This window comes from Lagopus leucura, unplaced genomic scaffold, assembly GCF_019238085.1.
Source record: "Lagopus leucura isolate 7727_CA_CO unplaced genomic scaffold, USGS_WTPT01 Super-Scaffold_760, whole genome shotgun sequence".
Taxonomy (NCBI): Eukaryota; Metazoa; Chordata; class Aves; order Galliformes; family Phasianidae; genus Lagopus; species Lagopus leucura.
Window position 1 is genome coordinate 1259809 of NW_024962257.1, and position 19172 is coordinate 1278980.

The 19172-nt window shown below is 38.7% G+C and overlaps 1 protein-coding gene across 4 annotated transcripts in view; it reads left to right on the plus strand.

Moving 5' to 3' along the window:
* The window catches only part of LOC122176031 (transformation/transcription domain associated protein), a 74065-nt gene that overhangs the window by 7605 nt on the left and 47288 nt on the right, over nt 1-19172 (plus strand). For 2 of the 4 annotated variants that reach the window (XM_042864204.1, XM_042864206.1), the window contains exons 11-33: nt 284-380; nt 718-856; nt 1620-1698; nt 2186-2420; nt 2758-3085; nt 3210-3307; nt 3949-4143; nt 4663-4854; nt 6540-6705; nt 7906-8162; nt 9023-9223; nt 10046-10224; nt 10910-11109; nt 11859-12076; nt 12198-12395; nt 13064-13324; nt 14314-14475; nt 14995-15091; nt 15526-15647; nt 16171-16341; nt 17510-17578; nt 18443-18562; nt 18907-19026. In XM_042864204.1, the coding sequence (XP_042720138.1) occupies nt 284-380; nt 718-856; nt 1620-1698; nt 2186-2420; nt 2758-3085; nt 3210-3307; nt 3949-4143; nt 4663-4854; nt 6540-6705; nt 7906-8162; nt 9023-9223; nt 10046-10224; nt 10910-11109; nt 11859-12076; nt 12198-12395; nt 13064-13324; nt 14314-14475; nt 14995-15091; nt 15526-15647; nt 16171-16341; nt 17510-17578; nt 18443-18562; nt 18907-19026 (3904 nt within the window). The remainder of the gene's footprint in view (nt 1-283; nt 381-717; nt 857-1619; nt 1699-2185; nt 2421-2757; nt 3086-3209; nt 3308-3948; nt 4144-4662; nt 4855-6539; nt 6706-7905; nt 8163-9022; nt 9224-10045; nt 10225-10909; nt 11110-11858; nt 12077-12197; nt 12396-13063; nt 13325-14313; nt 14476-14994; nt 15092-15525; nt 15648-16170; nt 16342-17509; nt 17579-18442; nt 18563-18906; nt 19027-19172) is intronic. The other 2 variants (XM_042864205.1, XM_042864207.1) reach the window with 1 other exon arrangement.

The window sequence follows — 19172 nt, forward strand, 5'->3', positions numbered from 1 at the left end:
TGGAGAAAAATGGCCCCAGCTAGGGGAAGAGAGGCAGCTGTTTGGTGCCTGTGTATTAGCTTGGTGTTCTGCGGGGGGTTGAAAATTGTGTGGTTGCTTCAGGGTTGTGCATTTCTACTTGAAGCATAAAATGTTGGGTAAGTGGGCTCTCCCATCATGAATTTATTTTCTTATGGAGCAAGAACTTCAGTTTAAGGTGATGTAATTTGATACTGCCATGAATTTTCTGACCAAAGGTATTAAGAAGGGGGAGAAGAATAACCACTGTTCAATTTGATTTCAGGCAACATAAACTTTATAACAAAGAACTGTATGCTGATTTTATCGCTGCTCAAATTAAAACCTTGTCTTTTTTGGCTTACATCATAAGAATTTACCAGGTAGGCTGCATTTTTGTTACTTCACTGCTGTTAAATACAACAGATCTCTCATGTGTTGGGAAAGCCACCTGTGTGACTGCTGTGCTTCAAGGGTTGGAGAGAAGAACAATTGGGTAGTAAACCTGGCCATCTGTAGAGCTATACTTGGTTATCCTTTCAGAAGTGTTCTGATGTGAATGCAAAATAAAAGCATGTATGGAATGGCTACTGCATTTTATTTTTACAAGCAGACTTCCTGGAGAAAAGTCACTGAATTTTAATTCAATGTTGTATTGGAGATGTGAGAAGAATTTTAAAGTAGAGTATAATAATGATTGTATTTTCATTATTTTTATAGGAATTAGTGGCTAAATATTCTCAGCAAATGGTGAAAGGAATGTTGCAATTGCTCTCCAATTGTCCAGCAGAAACAGCACACCTCCGGAAGGAGCTTCTGATTGCTGCTAAGCACATTTTAACAACAGACTTGAGGAGCCGTATGTACTGCTTTTTTATAGTGTATCTGTGCATTGAAAAGATTTCAACTATTTCTGTGTATTTAGGAGGTACATTTGTGTACCTTTTGGTGTGGGCTATTACATAATTCTCATTACTTTGGGAAGTGAACTTTGCTTTCAGTTCTGTTCTTTTTGGGTGCCTCTCTGTACTTGAGGTTCTGCTTTTTACTGCACTTTGTGTTATAGAAGTGGGATCATTCAGCCCTTCCTGTCATTGCCATTATCTGCCCTTAGGGTGGAGTGAACTAATCGTTCAGTGACCTTCTTGAATTCTATATTTAGAAAGAAAAGAAAAAAAAGCTTCTTTGACCTTGCTTTTTCATTTGAGTTTGTTACTGATAGCTCTTCAGTATCCCAAGTTCCATATATTCTGTCTCACATTTTGGGATAGAGCTTGCATGATGACACAAAGCAGCGTTTTCATGGGCAGTAACTCATCAGTTGCTTCTAAAAAGTTCTGTGAAGTTGAGATCAATGGAACCACTTTTTCCAGCTGTAGCTGTTCTCGTTGTACCCCTAGGGTTGCTTTGAGTGTTCTGTAAAGTTACTGAAGGAGCAAGTGCCAATAGAGCTGTAAGAGTTTGATTGAAAGTTTACACGTTTCAGGAGTAAATTTTATTGTCAAACTTTCGTTTCAGTATGTACAATGAGTTACTTAATGCTTAACAAATTTATTTTAACTCTTTCTTTGCTACTCATTATATTTAGTTTTCATATTCTTTCTTTTTTTTTTTAATTATAGAATTTATTCCATGCATGGACAAACTGTTTGATGAATCTATATTAATTGGCTCTGGATATACTGCCCGAGAGACACTGAGGTATGGCAGAAAGGTTGGAATGTCTTCCTGAGTGCCTGCCGTGGCTTTCTTTCAGGGTTTGCTAATATTTATCACAACGTCTGTATAGAGTTTTGAATCTTTATATAGCTCATTTTCATGAGATCATGAGTAATCAAGGATTAATTGTGAAAAAGCTTACCAGCACTGCTTCCCATGACGTGAAACATCTGAATTGTTATGGAGATGAAGTCGTGTGCAGAGGATGTTCAGCAGCGGGTGAATAAAGATCCAAGTAGTTCTAATATTGGCCTTGTGGGATGGATTAATGCTTCTTTGGTATGATACAGATTTTAATGCTCTTGTGTAATAGAAAAGACCTCAAAACAATGTGTTTGCATATAAAAACAGAAAATTGTAATTGAGAATCTTGAAAATAGATCCAGGCGGTGATTATTGGTCGAGTCCAATTAGCAGCTGTTATAATAGTCCTCAATGTGTTTTGTTTGTTTCTTGTTTTTCCTGGCAGGCCCCTGGCATACAGTACACTGGCAGACCTGGTGCATCACGTCCGGCAGCATTTACCTCTCAACGATCTCTCCCTTGCTGTCCAGTTATTTGCCAAGAACATTGATGATGAGTCGCTGCCTAGCAGCATCCAGACAATGTCCTGCAAGCTCCTGCTAAATTTGGTAGACTGTATCCGGTCTAAAAGTGAGCAGGAAAATGGAAATGGTAGAGATATTCTCATGAGAATGTTGGAGGTACTGACGTGTTTAAAATTCTTGATAATGTATTGAATAGCCTACTTAATATTTTGTAGAATATTACCAATCACATCTTACTCCCTCCTTTCTTCAGAAATGAGGATATACCTAAACAGTGTGTTAACACTTTGTAGTACACTCAGATATGTTTGCAGTTATTTGAGCCATTCCAGAAATACAGTTGTAAATCTTATTGGTCTAAGTATGTTAAGCTGAAGGATTAGAATTAGAGATTTAGAATCATCTTTAATTCTGAAGCAGGAACTTACTTTCCTTTTTTTCTCTTCCCCTCTCCACTCTGCTCTTCTGTGTCCTCTCTTCCCCGTCCCCACAGGTGTTTGTTCTGAAGTTTCACACCATAGCACGATATCAGCTTTCAGGGATTTTTAAAAAATGCAAACCACAGTCTGAGCTCGGAGCAGCCGAGGCTGCATTGCCTGGAGTGCCAACAGCAGCAAATGCAGCACCTGTTCCTGTTCCATCTCCTGCCCCGGCCACTCCGGTGGCCCCTGCGCCCGTACCTGTGTTTGAAAAGCAGGGGGAAAAAGAAAAAGAAGACAAACAGACTTTTCAGGTCACAGACTGCCGAAGCTTAGTGAAAACTTTGGTCTGTGGTGTGAAGACAATCACGTGGGGCATAACGTCATGCAAAGCTCCTGGTGGTAATGCTGCATAATGTTTAGTTGCTCTTGACTTCTAAAATTCTGCAATTAAAACTCTAGCCAAAAACAAACAAATAGTATTTTTAATATGTAACTGTTGCTGTATTTTTTTGTCTCCTTTCAGAGGCACAGTTCATTCCCAATAAGCAGTTGCAACCTAAAGAGACTCAAATCTATATAAAACTGGTAAAATATGCAATGCAAGCTTTGGATATTTATCAGGTATGCACTCTGACCCCATGCCATGTCTATTTTATGCAGTTTCTGTGTTAGATCGCTTAATAGTTGTTTGTCAGCTAAAATACAGTTCATACTTGTAGTATATTTTCATGAAACCTTTCATTTCTGGGCCATGTCTAGTGGGAAATTGTTTGAATTTCAGAGTACTTATCACTTGCAAGAAGCAGATTATTTTCATAACAGTTATTATTGGCTATATTTAGGCTGGCAGGTCAGACTAAAAATCTTTTTTGTGTGGTAGATTAGATTTCTTCTCCAAAGAGATTTTTTTAAGTTTAGTTACCAGCTGAATCATTCCCTTGGCACGTGTTTATCTTTAGAAGTTACAGAAAGTGTTGCTGAAATGTAAACGTACATGATTTAGAATCCAGTAGCTTTACAAATGCAGAGTGATATCTGCTGTTGTTTTTTTTGCACTCCTCACTGTGATTTTGAAGTCTGTGATCTTCACACTCCATCTTCATATATTTATTGTCAGTGTTGGCTTTTGTGACTTCTAGTTGTATGGGAATTGCATGTGAAACTTGTATAACATGAGTTTTACTCAAGTCCTTCTTTAGGAATAGCAGGGACAAGTTGCTACAGTTCTGTAACTGATTGATTCATTTTCTCAATTGCCATAGGTTCAAATAGCAGGAAATGGACAGACGTACGTTCGAGTAGCCAACTGTCAGACAGTCCGAATGAAAGAGGAAAAGGAAGTTCTGGAGCATTTTGCTGGTGTATTCACAATGATGAACCCATTGACTTTTAAAGAGATCTTTCAAACTACTGTTCCTTATATGGTGGAAAGAATCTCAAAAAACTATGCTCTTCAGGTATCACGTTTGTTGTTGTTTTTCTTCTCCAGTTGATAATAACCAGCCTGTAGAAAATGCCTCCTGCCTTAGAGTACCTGAGGCTGAAGAGGAATTATTAAGTAATAATGTTGAAATTAGCATGAAAGAATTGAAACGTTTTATAAAAAGACACTGCAAAGATGGGTTTTCAAAAACTTTCCAGGTTAAGTCATGAAATACAAACATGAGCACCTCAAGCTGGTACTTTTATTCCAAGAAGTATTAAACGTTCTGGAATTCCTGTTTCTGAGTGAGATTGTTGTGTCAGCATTCTGATCTAGCGCTTAGCAGAACACCGTTTCTGCAGCACACATCTAAAATTTAAATCTAAATTATATGCATGGTTCTTTTCCATCGAGGATAACATGAATTGTGTGCACAGCAGGGAAGTTGGGGTGGAGAAGCAGAATCTGGTCGTATTTTTTAGTTGGTAGTGTATGAATCCCTCTGTTCCTTTCATTGCAGCAGCATTAATTCCTCTGTGGTTTCCTTTTGTAGATAGTTGCCAACTCCTTCTTGGCAAATCCTACCACCTCTGCCCTCTTTGCAACAATTTTGGTGGAGTATCTTCTGGACCGACTGCCGGAGATGGGCTCTAATGTGGAACTCTCCAATCTGTATCTCAAGCTGTTCAAGTTGGTCTTTGGCTCTGTCTCGTTGTTTGCTGCTGAAAATGAACAAATGCTGAAGGTAAAGGTCATTTCGATTTAAAAAAATAAATAAATCTGTTTTCACTCTTAATGTATTCTTCAGATGTTTGAAGAAACTCAGCTTTACTCTCTATATCATTTGATAGTCTTTTCATCTTTGAACCACTGTTAGCACCATGGTTCAAGCAAGCAATCCGTTACTGCTTTATTTATGAGGCAGTTTCTGTGAATGTTTGGCACTGCAGTGGTGTGCTAATTCTGAATCTGAATGGCTGAGATGCAAGTAGCCTGGTTGGGATTAGCACCTACTTCATAACTTTATGGTCAGGACAGTTACATATCTCGTGCTTTTTTTGTCTTTGCCTTATTAACGTGGGGATTTTGCTTAGACTGTCACTTCTGTGTGGTAGTGACTGGTTAATTCCCATCATGTTTGGTGACACGGACCTCTTGAGTTAAAAAGTTTTGGGATGTTGCCAAAGTCTGCATTGAGGAATTCTACCTTTCTATTAACAACATGTTGCTTGTTCAAAAAAACTTGTTTTATGTTCAACATAATTATTTCTCTTAATAAGATTAGAAATAATGTGTTCTGAGCTTGAAGCTTTCTTAAAGCTGTGAGAAACAGCTGCCTATATAACAGAAAAACTTTAAAACGTTGGTCAAACACTGCTCCTTCTCTCAACATTTATCTCAATTTCCCTTTCCCTACCTTAAAATAAATACAGTTCCTGATAGAGGCAACTATATAAAAATGGTTTCTCTGCTTAATGATTTGTTATTGCAGGATTAGTTCAGTATTTTCAGGGCGGAGCAGAGTAGGGATGACTGTTTTTCCTGATTCTTTGGAAAATTAATATGAAGCAGTGTTCCTAAGGAGGATGAGGCAATATTCATATAATTTTGGTTTAATTCTTCTACCATCAGAGTCAAGGTCATTTGGATTTTATAAGCTGGAGGTCCCATTTGAGGGATGTGATTTACTGCCTTCACAGTTTCACGCTTCTGTTACATTTTTGTTTCAGCAGGATTGATGATGTGGGCCTTGGGTAGACAATTAAATTGAACGATGAAGGCTCTCTGCAGTGTTTGTGTAACAATGTGGAGCACTTTTAGATGTGAATTAAATCCAGAACTGTGTCACTGTTTGTACCTGCTCGGGCAGGATCCCTGTATTTCTCAACTGTTGTTAATGATTCCTGGCACTGTTGAAGTCCTCTGGTCCGTGAGGCTGCTGACCCTCACTGTTCTCGTTCTGGAACTGTTTCTTTCCTTTATAAAAGTTAGTTTTTAAAGTAATACTACTGCATTCACCAAAAAATAAGAATTAATGATGAAGTTAGATCTGCATTAAACTAATATGGTGAAATATCTTCTGTTGTCATTCTGACGCTGCTGGCATTTCTGCTACCCATCCTTAGGAGCTCTAGAGCAAATGTGTTTCGTAGTGTTTGATTTGTGGGTTTCTGTTTTAATACAGATTGTGCTTGGAGTAGCAAGCAGACTTGCTTGTTTGGCTAATGTGAAAGCAGTATTTAATTAATTGATGAATGCTATGTGTTCTTGGTCACACTTCCTCAGTAGCAGTATAAAATTAGGATGGTATCAGAGTACTCAGAGAAACCGAAGGGTTTTGATCAGAAGAAGTTGTCTCATGTAAAGTCTTACACTGCAGAGATGATAAAATTGATGATTTATTAATCTTAAAGCTTTATTTTCTTATAGCCACATTTACACAAGATTGTGAACAGCTCTATGGAACTTGCACAGACTGCCAAAGAGCCCTATAACTATTTCCTGCTGCTCAGAGCACTGTTCAGATCTATTGGAGGAGGCAGTCATGATCTGTTATATCAAGAATTCTTGCCGCTGTTACCAAACTTACTGCAAGGTAGAACAATACCTTTATTCCCCCTCCCAGTTTCTGATCTTTTTATGTACATAGTACTCATAAAGTTATGTTGTGTAATTTAAAAGAAAAAAACGACACGAAACCAAACGTAGCTGCTGGTTTTGAGCTTAGCAGTTGATTAAATAACTTGGACGTGGCTTATTTTCATTTTCTGTCAGCTGCTTCAGGCTCCATAGTTCTGGCTGCTTCACAACTGCTGCTGCTTGTTTCCTGCTTTCTGTTGTGGGGCTCTTGGTTTTTGTTTGCTTGTTGTTTTGAGCTGTGGGGTGGCAGGAGGAGCAAGGTTGCCAGGCTGTCACTGCTTCTGAGGAAAGAGCACTGCTGAGAGGCTCTGGCTCTTCTGTAGTTGTGGGTGTGTTGTGTGCACTTGCTGCTGTGCGAGAAATGTACGTGGGGGTTGTGTTTCTAGCAAGAAATAGGAAAATGAATGAGTCTTGATTAAATGAGCTTATGTGCTTGTGAAGGCCGTCTTCCAGAAATGCTGGATATGACCAAGGGAATGGGGAGAACTACTTAAACCTACGGAGAAGCTAATCTGAACGACTTTGGGAAAGCAAAATCTGTGGTTTCCCCTACATCTGCAGGGGGAACCTGCTATTGTAGTTAGCAAATATTTCTCTTACATTTAAATCGTTATGTAAAATATGTGACAGTGTAGAGCTGCTAGCTAAGGTTGTGGAATATATGAAATCTTTTGCTGGGTGGGGGGGAGAGAGTTGGGGCACATATTTTGTCTGTATGGAAGAGTGGATGGGCATTCACATAAACATGTTATGTGTTAATATTTATTTTCAGGAGCCCGCATATTTTAGAAACAAGAAGATTTCAAATTTATATTGAAGTGAAGTTGAGGCTTGGATCAGGCTGTCTTTTTGCTTTCATCCACTCTATTCAAATGCTGCTTTATTTTGACACTTATTTGATATTCAGTTCTAGTGCACACACAGATCTTCTCGTATGTACATGTACTTACAAAGCATTCACTGTGTAGAGTCCTGAGATGAAATTTGTCTTTATGATGGTGTTATGTTGTCTAAATACACTGCTTAGAGATAAATAAGCTTGCCGTACTTGAAAATGTCAGGTTATTTTGAGCTTAGGAAACAGTGACTTCTGAACATTGAATTGTGGACTGTTGTTTTTTTTCTTTTGAACGTGTAATTTATCCATGATTTTCAGGACTTAATATGTTGCAAAGCGGCCTTCATAAACAACACATGAAAGACTTGTTTGTGGAGCTGTGCCTCACTGTGCCGGTCCGTCTGAGCTCACTGCTGCCATACCTGCCGATGCTCATGGATCCCTTGGTGTCAGCTCTCAATGGATCTCAGACCCTGGTTAGCCAAGGCTTAAGAACACTTGAGCTGTGCGTGGATAACTTGCAGCCAGACTTTCTGTACGATCACATTCAGCCGGTTCGAGCTGAGCTTATGCAGGTAAACCACATTTTTTCCCATTAAACCACAGGAGGTCGTCAATTCACTACATGTTAGAATGTTAGTGGAACTCTGATTGTGAGAACTGGAAAAAGCTGTCATGGGAAGCATAGCTGTCTGATTTGTATGCGAAGCACTATTTGGTGTTGTGCAACTGAAAAGTGAAACATTTAAAAGTGAATGAATCTTTTCTTCAATACCTCCTGGTAAGAAGTTAAAATTAAGGCGTGGGACTCTGTAGGAAGAATGCTGCTACCTAAGATGAGTTGGAATAGAAAATGATGAAGATCTGGTAAGATTAGTTACCTAGTTACCTTCAGCATGCTGTGATTGACAACTGTATGCAATCTCCATATGTTCAGAGATGATTGTATTTATACTGTGGCTGAAATTTGGAGCGATGTTATAAGTGTGTCTGTTTGCTCTAATAGTGCTAGCGTATCCTTTTGCCTGTAAATATAGTATGTACTTCATTTTCTTTTTAGATTTAGAAGCTAGCTCTGAGGATATTTCACTTGGCCCATGTTGGTTCTTAATTTTTCTTATTGAATTCATAATGTCATCTATCTAACATTAGCCATAAGTATGACATTGCATTTCATTGGGGCAAAGATTTTGTGATCGACCACAGCAATCAAATCTAAAACTGTGCATAGGACAATCTCCTTATAAATCAGTTCACCTGTTTTCAACAAACTGCTTTCAATCCATCTGGAAAGTGTTTTTTTTCTTCTGGAAGATATGCAGGACCAAATATCAGATACATGAATAAGTGGTTTCTGTCGCATTTTATTGCACTGTAAGTTGAAAAATTTTGAAGTGAGCCTGGTCTGACCTTGTTCTATTTGAACTGCTTGCAGGCTCTGTGGCGTACGCTGCGCAATCCTGCAGACAGCATTTCTCACGTGGCTTATCGTGTCCTTGGTAAGTTTGGTGGGAGTAACAGGAAGATGTTAAAGGAGTCACAGAAACTACAATATGTGGTCACAGAAATTCAGGGACCCAGCATCACAATAGAATTTTCGGACTGTAAAGCATCTATTCAGCTCCCTATGGAAAAGGTAAGGACTTGAGCCAGAAGTTTGCCAGTCTTTTTTTTTTTTTTTTCTTTTTGTCTCCTTTAAACTGTTTTATATCATCACTCCAAATAATAAATGTAAAGATGCTGTTCTGCTTCTACAGAGCTTTAGCCTAGAGCTGAACTGACAAATCTTTCCTGTGCATTTTTCCTCCCTACTTACCTTTTTGTGTGTTGGTTAGATTAGGAGTAGGATTCTGCTCTAAAATCTTCCTGTTTTCTTTGTGAAGTGTACCAAAAGCTTATCATAGATGTTTTTCAGTGATTATCCTAATGACTTTAATGATTTGGCTTCCTTTGTTGTCTGTAGGCTGGGTATAGTTTTTCTAATACTTGCAGAAATACTTTGTACTTGCAGTGGTTTTCATCTGACAATCTCAGTGTCATACAGATGCTTTGTTCTCACTAATTACAGCAATCTAATCTGTGACTGTAATTTGGGATCAGAGAATTGAGCTGGATTTTAAGTTAATTTGGTTTGTGGGGTTTTTGATACATTTTCTGTGATTTTCAATAACAGCTCCACAAGTAGGTGTGATCTGAAGCAGTAATTGGATTTCTGTACAGGCAGCTGCCTCTCTTTGGCTCCATACAGCCAGCAGGCTTAAATACAGCTTGGAAGAACAGTTGTGTTTTTTTTTTTTTTAATGCACATGGCTTTACTGATTTCTCCTCTGTACTCAAACTGATGAGTTGAATGTGTATAAATACTGTAATTGCTGACATCTTCCTATCCTGCCAGGTTTCATTCAAACCAGGTTTTCCAGTACATGTATGTATCTGACCTGTAACCTCTCCTTTGTAGGCAATTGAAACTGCTCTGGACTGTTTGAAGAGTGCTAACACAGAACCGTATTATCGGAGGCAAGCTTGGGAAGTAATCAAGTGTTTCTTAGTAGCTATGATGAGCCTGGATGATAACAAACATGCATTATACCAACTTCTGGCACATCCCAAGTATGACAATTCTTTAAGCATAAATGCGTATGTAAAATTTATAGTGTCTAACCTTATGTAGAGACAATGTATTCTTCATATTTGTGTATGTGATGGTTTTGGAATACTTTGTCATAGAGCAGCTGAGGGTTTTTATTGAACTATTTTACAGCTTTAAAAATCTTAGTTGTTGGTACTTAATGACTTTTTGCTTTTAGGCAGCTTTCACTACAAAGTGTGTGCTGGCTGAGTTGCTAAGGAGCATAGTACTTGTATAATTTGGACTTGTTAGACTTGACGCACACGTAGCTTTGCAGTGAATAGGCTTTATTGGGGTGAAGATTTGTTACAAAATATTTCAATCTTGAAAGATTAAAATCAAATGTCATTTTAAAAAAGGGAAAATGTCAAAATATTGAAAGTGACATTCTGTAATTGAGTTGTGATGTGATGCCTGTATACCTCTCACTTGTAATATACGTGGCTTCTTCTGAACCGCTGGCTTGAAATGTTTGTGATGAAATTGAGCTGTCCATCATGTGAGACCAGTGGTTGGCAAAATTGATGCCAACTGAGTGAAGCGATCTAGATCTCTCAAAATGAGGGGAAAACTGGAGGTGGAGAAGGAGTTTGATACAAAGAGCAAACTGTAAATCAGGTACTCGATGATGTTTGCGGCTGAGCTGCTGACACCGCACTTCAGGATGATGGTGAACTGAATTTTCTCTTCCAGCTTCACCGAGAAGTCCATCCCCAGCGTCATTATTTCCCATCGGTACAAAGCTCAGGATACTCCGGCCCGTAAAACGTTTGAGCAGGCGCTGACAGGGGCGTTCATGTCAGCTGTGATCAAAGACCTGCGGCCCAGCGCTCTGCCTTTCGTAGCCAGCCTGATCCGCCATTACACCATGGTGGCCGTGGCCCAGCAGTGCGGTGAGCGCAGGGCAGGGGCTGCGGGGCTGCGGGGCTGCGGGGCTGCGGGGCTGCGGGGCGGGGAGACGTTTGGTTGTCTTGTGGTGCTCACTTTGAAGTGAGTCTGGATGTTGTGGTGGCCTTTGGGTGGTTATGTTGGTCTGGCGTTGCGGCCCAATTCTGCTGAGCAGGGAAAAATAATTGAGCAGGTTTTCAAAATTGCCTCCTAATAATGTTTTCAAAATACTGAAGCAAACGAATTAAATAGGGTTTGGAATCGTTGATGTTTCCAGCGCATTTGTGTAACTTGGCACATGCAGTTATTTTTGCAAGTGGTTTTTAATGTGGTTGTTTCCACTTGCAGTTCTGGGGTCCTATCAGAGGAACCAAGTAAACCTGCCTATGAAGTACACTTCTTGTTTGGAGTTTGACTGTGTGACAGTTGGGGAAAAGACATAGTATGAGCGTATTACTTCATTGTTACATTAATGTAACCTGAATTTCTTAAGATTCTTCATTTTAATTAAATATTCTTAGGAGACCTCTGCAGTGCATAGGCTAGTAAGTGGAAGAAAATATTGAAGTAGATACAATCTTTTTTCTTGTAAGCGAAGAATGCCTTATAATCCATTTATATGCAAATTGGCACAGCGCTCACTGTTTTTGCCATCCCTTAGTCATAGGAATAGTAATCTAATTGAAAGACTATTCATATTGAAATATCCATTATTTGATCTTCTTCTTCCCCTTCCCCCCCATACCATTTGCAGGTCCTTTTCTGCTGCAGTGCTATCAGGTTGGAAGCCAGCCTAGCACAGCCATGTTTCACAGTGAAGAAAATGGGTCGAAAGGCATGGATCCCTTGGTGCTTATTGATGCCATAGCAATCTGCATGGCTTATGAGGAGAAGGAGCTCTGCAAAATAGGAGAGGTGGCCCTAGCAGTGATTTTTGATGTTGCAAGCATTATCTTGGGTTCAAAAGAAAGGGTAATATATATTTCAATTTTTATCTATATGATCTACATTCAGCCAGTTCAGTTCTGCCTCTGAGACACCAGAGGCTACCAATGAGCTGAGAAAACAAACTGATAGAATTCTTTGTTTGCAGGCTTGTCAGCTTCCCTTGTTTTCCTACATTGTGGAACGTTTATGTGCTTGCTGTTACGAACAAGCTTGGTATGCAAAACTAGGAGGTGTAGTGTCAATTAAATTTCTTATGGAACGGCTTCCACTAATTTGGGTCCTCCAGAACCAACAGACTTTCCTGAAGGCACTTCTCTTTGTTATGATGGACCTAACTGGAGAGGTAAGAAGTGAATATATCACAGAGTTCGGGGGAAACTAGATTTTTTCTTCAATTTGTACAAATTAACCTTTTCTAATCTTGGTTTTACGCAGCTTCAAAATACATCGATAGTGCAGTAGTTTTGAGTTAATTCTAGTCATTTTAACTTAAACCAAGTCCTGAGTTTAGGAATCATTCCTTGCCCTGTCCTGCCCACTTTGCCAAAGTTATTGAAATTACATTTGATTACATTCGCTTATTTCTGAGTGTAAATGTACAGATTGCATTCAGATCAGTGAAAGAAGGTGATTCACTGTAACTTGGTCTCTGTGAGGTTTTTTTCTCCTGTGCTTAGGTTGAAGGTGTTGGTTTTATCTGAAGGCATTATGTAGTTACAATTACCACAAAACTGTCTGCTTGACCTTTTCTTAGATGTGAATCATACAGTAACACCATTGCTGAAGTGTTCCAGCTCTTAGAGATGGTTTGCACAGTTGTGTTCCATCACAGCTCACAGCTTTGAAAAGGTTGCTGGGAAGTGAATAATGTTGTTTTTAAACTTAGTGTTTTTAGCCTTTTGCAGAGGATTCATCAACATCAAGTGCAAAGTTTGTTGTTGATGAGTGTGCTGATTTACAGTCTTTGTTCTGTATTTTTAAAAATGTGAAAAATTATTTATGATACCCTAGGTTTCCAATGGAGCAGTTGCTATGGCAAAGACCACACTTGAACAGCTTCTGATTAGATGTGCAACTCCTTTAAAAGATGAAGAGAAAACAGAGGAAATCATAGCAGCACAGGAGAAGTCTTTCCATCACGTAACACACGATCTCGTTCGAGAAGTGACCTCTCCAAACTCTACTGTGAGAAAACAAGCAATGCATTCGTTGCAAGTACTTGCACAGGTCACTGGAAAAAGTGTCACTGTGATTATGGAGCCACATAAGGAGGTAAGCAAAAATACTTACTGAACATCCAAGCAAACCTGAGGTTGTTCACCGGTTTGGGTTTGCAAGATGCTTTTCTGAGTACATTTTTACGTGTTAGGATGAAGTTGTTACTGCTTTGATAGGATATGTTTTCATTCGCTGTGTTTCATTGCTGTAAAATATACTGTGGCTGTAGTACTGTAGAGGTGAACCATGCCTGATTGCTTAGTCTGTATTGCTTGTGTCTCAGGTTGATTTTTTTTCTGAAATTATGGGCTGTGTGTCCTACTGCCAATCAGACGTAGGCAAGGCCAAATGCACATTTTATTTTGAACCTGTATTTTCTGTTATTATCTAAATCAGACATATTGCTATGCCTTTCCCAGTCCAGAAAGAGATTATGTAAATCAAAGTTGGCTGAAATCACTTTTTGCTACTTACTCCTTGAAGCTGATAGCATTCATTCTCTTGCAATGCTAGTAAATGTACAAAGGCCCCAAAAGCCACCACAATGTGTAAAATTCTAAATGTCATTATTGCAATTTAGGGAACACACCGAGTAGCCCCCTCATTAATATCTTATTTTGCTGAAGATTTTTATGTAGGAGAGTGGGAAGTTGGTGGAAAAATTCTGCATGAATTCTTTTTGTTTTTATGCTTTTAAGAGTTTAAAATGTTCTTGTTTTTGTACTTTAATGTTTTAAATGCTTATGTTTATGAATTTCTTTTTTGTATGTTCCTCATAACATTATATGGAGCTATTGCCATAAGTTTGTTCAGGAAGAGTACATGATAATTGAATGTAGTGAGTTGCTTCCCCAACTGACAGTGAGGTCAGGTATTTCAGACAAACACTTTTCTTCACTTAGTGATTTCTAAAGAGGTACAGCTGGAGCTCCAGTGGCAAATGGGTGGGAAGAAGTGATCATCCCTAATGGTGTCTTAGTGGCTGGGTTTGTGGGATTGTTTGAATAGGCTGCTAATGCAGTATTCTAAATTGCATTGGGTAGGTCCTCCAAGATATGGTCCCTCCTAAAAAGCATTTACTCAGGCATCAACCTGCAAATGCCCAGATTGGACTGATGGAGGGGAATACATTTTGTACAACCCTGCAGCCTCGATTGTTCACAATGGATCTAAATGTTGTGGAACATAAGGTTTTCTACACAGAGGTACTCTGATTTTATTTTTTCATATTTGAATGCATATACTTAAGTAATGATGGTGTTGTCAGAACTCAAATTGCTACAGATAGAGATTACTGGTGTATATTTGTTCTTTGTTTCCTTTTGCTCTCTTACCCCTGTCCTCAGTATTCCTTGTATTCTCCTGCAATGCAGGATGCAAGAATTCCTGCAGACATGTCCTTTCACAGCCTGTATTGTATAAGCAGCATGTTTGCAAATGGACCTGCTAGGTACTGGCAGACTGTAAAACCACTAGTTTGTTGCCAGACTCTACTACAGTGGCACTGTGAACAGCTCTCTTGCCTCTGGCTAACCATTAGTTTTTATGGAAACTTACACTCTAATTTCAAGTAGAATTTTTGCCTGTTGGTGAAATTTGAGGATTGTAATTTGAATAAATGTGTCTCTTTGAGGACATAAGGCTCAAAAGATAACTGATAATACTGTCTCAGTTATCCCTAATTCTGTGCTAAAATGATTGTCTGTCTTCATTTTTTCCCCTAGCTTTTGAATTTGTGCGAGGCTGAAGATGCAGCCTTAATGAAACTGCCTTGTTACAAAAGTCTTCCATCTCTTGTACCTCTTCGGATTGCTGCATTAAGTAAGTGACAGTTCATAAACAAAGGTGGCTATAGATAAGTGCCCTTCTGAGCAGCGGGCAGTCTTCTTCCCAACACCAGTAGACAATTAGAGAGCTTGAAGACTGATGACAGCTCCCTAGAGGTCACAGTTTAATGGAGAATAATGGGGAAGTAACACTCTTTCTTAGTGAGTAGGATTTGCTTTGTGAAATTAACCCAATTTTTTTAAGATTAATTATGTCATCGGGGACACTTTAAAACACTCCTAATAGACATTCCTTTTGTTTACTATTTTATGATGCCTGTCACTTTTGACAAAGCATGCTGGGCTTCACGTGTCTGTAATTTAAGATGAAATAAAAAATACTTGACGAGAATAAGTGTAGAATTGGGGTTTTTTTTTCCCTCTTTTGAGGTTGAGTTTACAAAGAGAATTTTACTTTGATATTTGCAGATGCTCTAGCTGCATGCAATTACTTGCCTCAGTCAAGAGAGAAAATCATTGCTGCACTTTTCAAGGCACTTAATTCGACAAACAATGAACTGCAGGAGGCAGGAGAAGCATGCATGAGAAAGGTTAGTATATTAAAACGTGTTGCTTTTGATTCTGTCTTCCTGGTTGTCTGTCACCTTTTCTGGGATAAATCCATGTCCTTAGGATGTGCCACTATAATGGAAAATACTGTATCTGGCTGCTTGTAGCTGGGTTTTCTTTACCTTTTATGTTTCTCACTGTACATATGAATTTTAACAGAGAAATTTGCTCCATTAGCAGATTCAGAGCCATTTCTTAATGAAGCAGCTTTTGAGCAGCTTGTCTGTAGTTTTACATTTAATTTATAACAATGGCATTTTTTTCAATCGTTAGCTGCAGTTAAGACCTCCTGCTTGATTGTATTATGGAATGTCCTGCTGTACACCAGGAATACTGAAATGCTTCCCAAATCCATTTTTCATTGTATGTGTCACTAGTAATAATTATCTTGTAGTATCCACGTGTTCTGAAAATACAAAGTCAGTGGAAATCACTTTAAGTGCTTGTACAAAAGTCACTAAGCTCTCTGCTCCACCTGTTTTTTGAACCTGTACTCTCCTGCAGTTTTTGGAAGGGGCTACAATAGAAGTTGATCAAATTCATACACACATGAGACCTTTGCTTATGATGCTGGGAGACTACCGAAGCCTGACGCTGAATGTTGTGAATCGGCTGACATCGGTCACCAGGCTTTTTCCAAACTCCTTTAATGATAAATTCTGTGACCAAATGATGGTAAGCCCATTTTTGCGGTGCTTTTCTTTATTATTATTATTATTATTTTTCCTTTTTAAATTCCTTTAGCTTGCATTAGTGTTTTAGGAAAGACAAAGACCAACTCTCTAGTGGCTTAATGTATATAGTGTAAGGAAAAGTTTTTGTTCCACCATTAATAGGAAACATGAGTCTCTTCAAATATCTACATGGTTAGAATTTGGCTTAATTTCTGAAGAAATATTACAGCTAGAAGTTAAGAGGTGTTCTTGTCTACTGGAGTTGAAGCTAATTATGTTAAGGTCTGTTTGGCCAAATTCCTTTGTTAAGCAGTGTACCAGCAGTACAGTATATTAAGTATTCCCTTGAGCACGTTTTGCTTCCTAGCAATCTAACTGTGTAAGTGTTTCCTTACGTACAAAGCAGTGGAAGCTATTGCCCTTCTTATCTCATTTGCAATTTTTAAAGTTTTTCTGGGAAGTCTGTAATCTTTTGCCAGGTATTTTTAAATATTTAAGTGCATATGTATGATTTTAAATAGTTATAAAGCCATAAACCTATCATCATTGTCCATATGGCTTTGGATTTTTCTGCCTTTTAATGTATGTACTTTTATAACCCTTCCTTTGCTTGGGTAGGGAAAGAACTTGTAGCGATCTCTGAAAGTCAGCACAGTTCCAGTGGCTAGGGGTAATATTTGATCGAGTATCAAGGGTCCTTTTTTAGGCATTGAATGTCATATTTGTGTGTTCTGCATGGAAATGAAATTGGTGCCAGCTTCAACTGTATAGTGCTTTGGTTTTACATTAAAAAGTAAAGTTCCTGGATGTTTTCTAATAACAATCCTTAGCATCCCCTCTTGCAAGCTTCAGTGCAGGAACATGTTCTCATCTTGATGTGCAAGACATACCTGTCTACATTTCACATACTCTACTCACGTACAGATAAATGGCAGCTTTTGCAGGTGATATTCCAACCTTTTTGGTTTGGAATGCATTGAAAGTACTTGAAGTTGCAAACTGTGCGGTTTCAAATAAACTTTTCAGTCTGAGGGAATAAAAATAACTTGTCATTTTTCCCTTTGTTTCCCTCAGTTTTGCTTCTGTTTCTTTTCTTGGGGTATATGCTGTCACTTGCTAAAATGGAGTGGTATTATTAAAAGAATAACACTACTTGTCTTTTTTCATAGCAACACCTGCGTAAATGGATGGAAGTTGTAGTGATTACACACAAAGGTGGACAGAGGAGTGATGGAAATGTAAGTTAATGAATACTTTTATGTGGGAAGACAAAGAGGAAACAAGTGGTATGACTATTCAGGAATTACAGAATTCATTCACTTGTAAATGCTGCCATAACCGATATGCAATGATATTTTCTTACAAGCCACTGCATTTATGTATGTTGAATAGTTGTTAGGAATCCTAGTGTGGTAGGAAGAGCTTCCTCCCTGCTGCCAGCAGGTTCTTTGGGCTCTCTTCTGTACTGCTTGGTGTGGAACACCAGTTCACTTCTCCTATGGTGGAAAATCCACAGTATGGTTATCTGAAATGTAATTCACCTTTAAATTACATAATTATAATAAAAGGAAAGCACAGTATTATTTTGAACTATTATTTTGAACTGAAGAGTTCATTATGTAGTGGGTGAATATCTGTTGGGAAGGCAAGACTTTTGCTAAGTAGCCAGCTGTTTGCAAAGGCACGGAATAGTGCTAGGAGAAATCTATCTGTCATGTTCTTCAGGTCTTACCTGGGGTTGTGGTCTGGATATGAGGAATAGTTTAGAATGGAAGGTCTGGCTTTTTGATGCATGAACCAAGCGGTGCAGAGCAGCAGTGAGGCGCTGGAAGCCCTCATCCCTGTTCTCGTTACACAGAGTTTAGCTCTTACCTTAAGATGACACTTTTGTGACAAAGAAAACGAAATCTTTGTATTGCAAGTGGGAAGGACAAACTTCCACAAGAGAATTTATTCCATCCATCGTGGTAAATAGATATTGCATATGCATTAACCCTTGCTGGATCTGCTAATACAGAGAGGTAAAACCAGTAGGATGTTTGATACAATGTTCATCTGTTGACGGGTGATATTAATTTAATCTTACTTCTTTTTACCTGTAGGAAATGAAGATTTGTTCAGCAATTATAAATCTGTTTCATCTGATCCCAGCTGCCCCTCAGACACTGGTTAAACCTCTGCTGGAAGTTGTGATGAAAACAGAACGAGCAATGTTGATTGAGGTAAAAGTGGAAATTAACATTGCTGATATTTTTGCTTTGCAATATTTGAAAATGCAATGTGTTTTCCACATAGTGAAAAGATTGGATGCTAAAAAATCGTTTAAAAATAAAGAGAAATGCTCCCCAGTCCTCTCAGGAGGTGTCACTGTTTGTTGTTCTCTCATCAGAGAGTTTTGACATTATCAGAAAATCCTGATCGTGGAGGTTCTGAATGTTTTGTATCTGCATAAATGCCAAAACAAGTGCTCCTCCCATTAGCCCCTCTGTGAGTGCTGTTCAATTACTAGACAAATAGAAACAGTCTGCATTCTGCGTTTTCAATTTAAGCACTGTGAATTTTTCAGGCTGGCAGTCCATTCAGGGAACCGCTGATTAAGTTTTTGACGCGTCATCCATCCCAGACTGTAGAGCTCTTCATGATGGAAGCCACTTTAAATGACCCACAGTGGAGCAGGATGTTTATGGTAAGCTGTAGGGCCCCTAATCTTTAAAAACTTCTGGTTGATCACATTTGTGATCTTTCTCTTATTTTTTTTCCCTTGTATAACCTTAAAATCCTGTGGCTGGTGTTATTCCAGCACGAGGTGCATATTATTTATTTTGCATTTCT